The sequence below is a fragment of the Oncorhynchus masou genome, chromosome 9, assembly GCF_036934945.1.
Source record: "Oncorhynchus masou masou isolate Uvic2021 chromosome 9, UVic_Omas_1.1, whole genome shotgun sequence".
In the NCBI taxonomy this organism is placed as follows: Eukaryota; Metazoa; Chordata; class Actinopteri; order Salmoniformes; family Salmonidae; genus Oncorhynchus; species Oncorhynchus masou.
Genome location: NC_088220.1, coordinates 67,076,036 through 67,083,887, shown reverse-complemented (window position 1 = coordinate 67,083,887; position 7,852 = coordinate 67,076,036). Strand labels below are relative to the sequence as shown.

The following is a 7,852-nucleotide window of genomic DNA, read 5'->3' as shown; positions in this document are numbered from 1 at the left end:
TCTTAAGGCTTCTACCGGTGTTCCCTATGTAAGACAGACCACAAGGACATTTCAACATGTTAACAACATTGATGGACATGCCGGTAATCAGGCCATTGATCTTATATCTTTGTTCTTTGCTGGGGTGGGTCAGTGAGTCCCATTTGTAGGTGAAACTGCACATTGGCCACATTTGTAATTTCCCTTCAGAACCTTGTCTTCACGTTTTTGGGGGTCTTTTAGAGAACAAACGTGAGGGATATTTAAAGATGGGTTTCAATTGTACTAGTGCTTCCTGATAATGTCCTTAAATGGCTTCCTCAATGGTGAGTTTTGTGTGAAGCCAGAGGGGACATGTTCTGATTTTTCTTGAACTTGGGCATGTTTCACCCAATTGTCTTTGTACCCCCTTTTCTTAAACCTTTGTGTGAGGTCCATGGTCTGTTTCTGGTAGGAAGCATCAGAGCTGCATATTCTTCTGATGCGGCTGAATTGACAGTGAGACTTTTAATAAGTGTATGTGGATGAAAGCTGCCACCTCTAAGGAGGGTGTTCCTGTCTGTACGTTTCCTATAGGGATCTGTAGAGGGAGATTTTGTCTTTAATAACCATCACATCAAGAAAACTAGTTAATGATGAAACGAAGGTGCTCATTCATAGTTTAGATAGGCATGGAATTCCAAGAGTTCTTCCTGGGTCCCTGTATAAATCACAAAAACATAATCCACATATCTCCAAATTAGGATAATATTGAAGAGAAAGGGGTTAAGGTCTGGATTCAGCACCACATGTTTTTCAGACATTCCTAGATATATGTTAACATAATTAGGAGCCATAGTACTCCCCATCTTTGTCCCTTTGGTCTGGAAGAAAAAGTATCCTTTGAAGAGAAAATTGTTGGAGGATAGTACAAGATCAGCCAAGTTAGTACAGATCAGCCAAGTCCACAGCACAATTGGTGCTGGGAAGAGCATTAGGGGGATGTTCCTTGACGTAGAGCTTGAAGGCCTTTAGGCTGCACTGATGGGGATGTACAGTGCCTTGCAAAAGTATTCGGCCCCCTTGAACTTTGCGACCTTTTGCCACATTTCAGGCTTCAAACATAAAGATATAAAACTGTATTTTTTTGTGAAGAATCAACAACAAGTGGGACACAATCATGAAGTGGAACGACATTTATTGGATATTTCAAACTTTTTTAACAAATCAAAAACTGAAAAATTGGGCGTGCAAAATTATTCAGCCCCTTTACTTTTAGTGCAGCAAACTCTCTCCCGAAGTTCAGTGAGGATCTCTGAATGATCCAATGTTGACCTAAATGACTAATGATGATAAATACAATCCATCTGTGTGTAATCAAGTCTCCGTATAAATGCACCTGCACTGTGATAGTCTCAGAGGTCCGTTAAAAGCGCAGAGAGCATCATGAAGAACAAGGAACACACCAGGCAGGTCCGAGATACTGTTGTGAAGAAGTTTAAAGCCGGATTTGGATACAAAAAGATTTCCCAAGCTTGAAACATCCCAAGGAGCACTGTGCAAGCAATAATATTGAAATGTAAGGAGTATCAGACCACTTGCCTAGTTAAATAAATAAAGGTTACAAAAAATACATGGGGAGAGAGATTGCCCAGGGTTTCACAAAATGGTCTTTAAAGGTAAAGATATTCTCTCTCAGAGATCTGTTACTACAATGGGCCTGCCTGGTATCAGTGGTGGAAAAAGTACCCAATTGTCATACTTGAGTAAAAGCATAGATGCCTTAATGGAAAGTTACTCAAGTAAAAGTAGAAGTCACCCAGTAAAATACCATTTGTCTAAAAGTATTTGGTTCTAGATATTCTTAAGTATCAAATGTAAAAATATTAATCATTTCAAATTACTTATATTAAGCAAAGCAGACAGCACCATTTTTTTGTTTTTAAAATGTTTGGAAAGCCAGGGGCACACCCCAACACTCAGACATAATTTACAAAAGATGCTTTTGTGTTTAGTTAGTCCGCCCGATCAGAGACAGTAGGGATGACCAGGGATGTTCTCTTGATAAGTGTGTGAATAGGACAATTTTCCTGTCCTGTTAAGCCTTCAAAATGTAACGAGTACTTTTGGATGTCATGGAAAATGTATGGAGTAAAATGTACATTATTTTCTTTAGGAATGTAGTGAAGTAAAAGTAAAAGTTGCCCAAAATATAAATAGTAAAGTAAAGTACAGATACCCCCAAAACGACTTAAGTATTTCTACTTAAGTACTTTACACCACTGCCTGGTATAGGGGGTGTCATGCTCTTGTGAATTTTGGGTAAAGCTTATATGACAAGTGTGGTTGGGTAGTCAATTTTCATATTCTCATATTCTATCTTTGTAATTTCCCCTTCATTCAAAAATGTTCACAATTTATCGTGGATCAGAGACTTGATTGATTAGTAGGGTCCTTAGGAAGTCTTTTGTAAAATTCATTATCACTAAGAGAGGCAGGTTGAGATTCCCAGGGTTAGAGTAGTGCAGAAGTTGTCGTATGCTGAGGCAGTGACGAAGGCAGAGAAAGATGGGTCGAATGGGAGGGTTCCTGAAAGGAGTGGTGTGAGTAGAAGATCTGTACCAGTATTTATATTTTTGTAATTATTCTGGATTCCCATTAGCTGCTGCCTTGGCAACTCTTCCTGGGGTCCAGCAAAATGGAGGCAGTTTATACCATTTTAAAAACATTACAAATTATTCACAGATTTCCCAACACACTGTGTGCCCTCAGGCAATGTGTGCCCCCCGCTCCACCACTACCATATATCTACAGTACTAAATCCATGTGTATGTGTGTATATAGTGTGTATGTTATTGTGTGTATGCATGTGTATGTGCCTATGTTTGTGTTGCTTCACAGTCCCTGCTGTTCCATCAGACGTGTTTTTTTAAAGATGTGTTTTTTACTGCTAGCATCAGTTACTTGATGTGGAATAGAGTTCCATGTAGTCATGGCTCTATGTAGTATTGTGCAGCTCCAATAGCCTGTTCTGGACTTGGGGATTGTGAAGAGACCTCTTGTTGCATGTCTTGTGGGGTATGAATAGGTGTCCGAGCTGTGTGCCAGTAGTTCAAACAGACAGATCAGTGCATTCAACATGTCAATAACTCTCATAAATACAAGTAGCGATGAAGTCAATCTCTCCTCCACTTTGAGCCAGGAGAGACTGACATGCTTATTATTAATATTAGCTCTCTATCCAAGGACCAGCAGTGCTGCCCTGTTCTCAGCCAATTGCAATTTTCCCTTTTTTGTGGTACTAAAGTCCCTTTTTGTGGCACCTGACCACATGACTGAACAGTAGTCAAGGTGCGACAAAACTAGGGCCCATAGGACCCAGTACAGAGGGATAGGCCAACAAGTGATGTATGTTTTAGTAAGATTGGATTTTTTGCATTTATAGCAATGGCTATCAACTGTACTGCAGGGATAGAACTTAAGTCACAGAAAATGTAGGTTGTAGTGGCAGATGCAGAGAGAAATTTGGGTGTACGAGACTTGATGTCAGAGTTACAGGGTGTGTTGTGTAGTGGTGTCCTGTCTTTTAAGGCTTTTGGCCTGAGGTAGGACTTGATAGATTAAATAGTGGAGTATGGTGGTGGGTTTTTGTTGAGTGTAGAGTTAGATGGTAGGGTATTTGTTGATTTATTTTTCAAGCAAAGTATAAGGGAGTTATACTCCAGTCTAGTAGGTGGCGGTAATACAACAAAATTGAATGCCAACTGCCCTTACACCAAAGAAGAAGAAGAAGTTGATGTACAGAGAACACACGAGTGTGGCGTTGGAGATTAAAGAAGCAGGCATAACATATTTACTAGCTTGGTTTCCTGCTAAAATCGCCATTCGCTGAAGAAAATATGTAAGTAACTTACTTTAAATGACCAATGTGTGCATTGTTTATATACAGTTAAACAGAGCCTCATCACTGTGGAAAGAATTGTGGTTAAATTTGGCTAGCTGGTTAACGATAGTGTATGATGACCTAACGTTACTAGCGATAGTAACTACTCTAGCTAGCTAACCATAATAAACCTAGGAACTTATCAGCCAACAAGCTAATACACTTCATGTAAAACAGTTTTCCACTTTGTTAGCAGCTAACTGTTGGTCTGAATTAACTTTAGTTTTGTCAAGTCTCCATCATCATCTCGATCAACAATATTTGAATTGCCTGGAGTTTAACTCTTAACAATAAGTATCCTCAATAATCCTTCCAGGAGCCTGTTAAATAAACCCAAGTCTGAGATGACTCCTGAGGAGCTCCAGAAGCGGGAGGAGGAGGAGTTTAATACTGGGCCCCTGTCTGTGCTCACGCAGTCTGTCAAAAACAACACACAGGTCCTCGTCAACTGCCGAAACAACAAGAAGCTGCTTGGCCGTGTCAAGGCATTTGACAGGTATTTATGTAGCTAGGCCACTGTAGTTTCCACAAGCCGACAAATCCACTATAATTGAGAATTTCAATAAGCATTTCTCTACGGCTGGCCATGCTTTCCACCTGCTACCCCTACCCAGGTCAACTGCCCGGCACCCTCCACAGCAACCCGCCCAAGCCCCCACCATTTCTCCTTCACCCATATCCAGATAGCTGATGTTCTGAAAGAGCTGCAAAATCTGGACCGCTACAAATCAGCCGGGCTAGACAATCTGGACCCTCTCTTTCTAAAATTATCTGCCGAAATTGTTGCAACCCCTATTATTAGCCTGTTAAATCTCTCTTTCGTATCGTCTGAGATTCCCAAAGATTGGAAAGCTGCCGCGGTCATCCCCCTCTTCAAAGGGGAGACACTCTAGACCCAAACTGCTACAGACCTATATCTATCCTACCCTGCATCTCTTAAGGTATTCGAAAGCCAAGTTAACAAACCGATTACTGACCATTTTGAATCACATCGTACCTTCTCCGCTATACAATCTGGTTTCCGAGCTGGTCATGGGTTCACCTCAGCCACGCTCAAGGTCCTTAACGATATCATAACCGGCATCGATAAGAGACACTACTGTGCAGCTGTATTCATCGACCTGGCCAAGGCTTTCGACTCTGTCAATCACCACATTCTTATTGGCAGACTCAACAGCCTTGGTTTCTCAAATGATTGCCTTGCCTGGTTCACCAACTACTTCTCTGATGGAGCTCAGTGTGTCAAATCGGAGGGCCTGTTGTCCGGACCTTTGGCAGTCTCTATGGGGGTGTCACAGGGTTCAATTCTCGGGCTGACTCTCTTCTCTGTATACGTCAATGATGTTGCTCTTGCTGCTGGTGATTCTCAGATCCACTTCTACGCAGACGACAACATTCTGTAAACTTCTGGCCCTTCTTTGGACACTGTGTTAACTAACCTCCAGACGCGCTTCAATGCCATACAACTCTCCTTCCGTGGCCTCCAACTTGCTCTTAAACGCAAATAAAACTAAATGCATGCTATTCAACCGATCATTGCCCGCACCTGCCCGCCCATCCAGCATCACTACTCTGGACGGCTCTGACTTAGAATACGTGGATAACTACAACTACCTAGGTGTCTGGCTAGACTGTAAACTCTCCTTCCAGACTCACATTAAGCATCTCCAATCAAAAATTAAATCTAGAAACGGCTTCCTATTTCGAAACAAAGCTTCCTTCACTCATGCTGCCAAACATACCCTCGTAAAACTGACCATCCTACCGATCCTTGACTTCGGCGATGTCATCTATAAAATAGCCTCCAACACTGTACTCAGCAAACTGGATGTAGTTTATCACAGTGCCATCTGTTTTGTCACCAAAGCCCCATATACTACCCACCACTGCGACCTGTACGCTCTCGTTGGCTGGCCCTCGCTTCATACTCGTCACCAAACCCACTGGCTACAGGTTATCTTCAAGTCTCTGCTAGGTAAAGCCCCGCCCTATCTCAGCTCGCTTGTCACCATAGCAGCACCCACCCGTAGCACGCGCTTCAGTAGGTATATCTCACTGGTCACCCCCAAAGCCATTTCCTCCTTTGGTCGCCTTTCCTTCCAGTTCTCTGCTGCCACTGACTGGAACGAACTGCAAAAATCACTGAAGCTGGAGATTCCCATCTCCCTCATTAGCTTTAAGAACCAGCTGTCAATGCAGCTCACAGATCACTGCACCTGTTCATAGCCCATCTGTATACAGCCCATCTATCTACCTCATCCCCATACTGTATTTATTTATTTTGCTCCTCATCTATCTACCTCATTCACATACTGTATTTATTTATTTTGCTCCTTTTGCACCACAGTATCTCTACTTGCACATCCATCTTTTGCACATTTACCATTCCAGTGTTTAATTGCCATATTGTAATTACTTCGCCACCATGGCCTATTTATTGCCTTAACTCCCTTATTTGACTTAATTTGCACTCACTGTATATAGACTTTGTTTTCTACTGTATTATTGACTGTATGTTTTGTTTATTCCATGTGTAACTCTGTGTTGTCTGTTCACACTGCTATGCTTTATCTTGGCCAGGTCGAGTTGCAAATGAGAACTTGTTCTCAACTAGCTTACCTGGTTAAATAAAAAAAAATAGTTGGGAAGTCATCAATTGGAGTTATATGGTTAACCACAAATGTCCAACAAATATAAAGACAAGATAATGTGTGCATTTTGTTATCACATGTTACCCATATCCCCCCCAAAGACTCGATTCTTAATACTTTTTTGGTTAACTGTATACATTTGTATTCCCCTCTCAATGCAGACACTGCAACATGGTCCTGGAGAATGTGAAGGAGATGTGGACAGAAGTGCCCAAGAGTGGCAAGGGCAAGAAGAAGTCCAAACCAGTAAACAAGGACCGTTATGTCTCCAAGATGTTCCTGAGAGGAGACTCGGTGATCGTGGTGCTGAGAAACCCCCTCATCACAGGGAAATAAACTGTTAATTTGCCCACCTCAGCTGTCTTTGTCAAAGAGATGATGGCATGCAGTGGATGGGCTGTCATTATGTGAAAATAAGGTTTTGTTTTGGAACCGAGAGGAATCTGAGCTGTGTGTTTAGAATTGAATGTGAGAAAATGATACCAAGTTCACACTTTGGATTGCTGATTAAGATTATTTCTGACGTTCTATTTTGTTTAGGGCGCTAATTTAGTTTTTCATTTTAATAATAAAAGACGAGAAGTATGGTATTCAGTGTTGTGAATACGTCTACACACTCTTAGAACATAGCCAGATGTATTCTCTACTGTATCTCAAATAGTTTCAGGCTCGAAAGCAAGGGATATGTTGGGATGAACAGGACTCTTGACTTCTCTCTTTCTCTCCTCCTCCTCTCCATCCTCTCACTCTCCTCTAGCCTGTTTCCCCAGGCAGAAGCTCGGGTGTCAGTGTTGATTTCAGGTGGCAGCGCTCAATATGCGACAAACTGCCGTTTAAAGAACCATGCATTATAGATGAGACCAGATGTGCTGACTGTCACTTCACACCCTGCTCTGCGTTCTCCGTATCATCTTGTCTCTTCGCTGCGACTCACCCCATCCTGACCACTTTGTTAGCTAATTGTCTCAATAGCATATTTATTTCTTCTCAAACAGTTGGCACTTAAACCAGTGCGGTTAACTTGGGGCTTGAGTGCCCGTCCCAAGGTTATTTGCCAGTAAGTGGCATACTGTACAGTGCATTTCGGAAAGTATTCAGACCCCTTGATTGTTACGTTCAAGCCCTATTCCCCCCTCCCTCAATCTCCACACAATACCCCATAATTTAAAACCAAAAACATGTTTAGACATTTTGCAGGTTTATTAAAAATAAAAAATATCACATTTACAGACCCTCAGACCCTTTACTCAGTACTTTGTTGAAGCACCTTTGGTAGTGATTACAGCCTTGAGTCTTCTTG

At 41.8% G+C, this 7,852-nt stretch overlaps 1 protein-coding gene across 1 annotated transcript; it reads left to right on the top strand.

Moving 5' to 3' along the window:
- Nucleotides 1–3,745: 3,745 nt before the first annotated feature.
- Nucleotides 3,746–7,142, top strand: snrpd2 (small nuclear ribonucleoprotein D2 polypeptide). Its single transcript, XM_064975028.1, has 3 exons — nt 3,746–3,859; nt 4,218–4,397; nt 6,714–7,142. Coding segments are annotated over exons 1-3 (357 nt in total). The 5' UTR covers nt 3,746–3,857; the 3' UTR covers nt 6,889–7,142.
- The last annotated feature ends 710 nt before the right edge of the window (nt 7,143–7,852 follow it).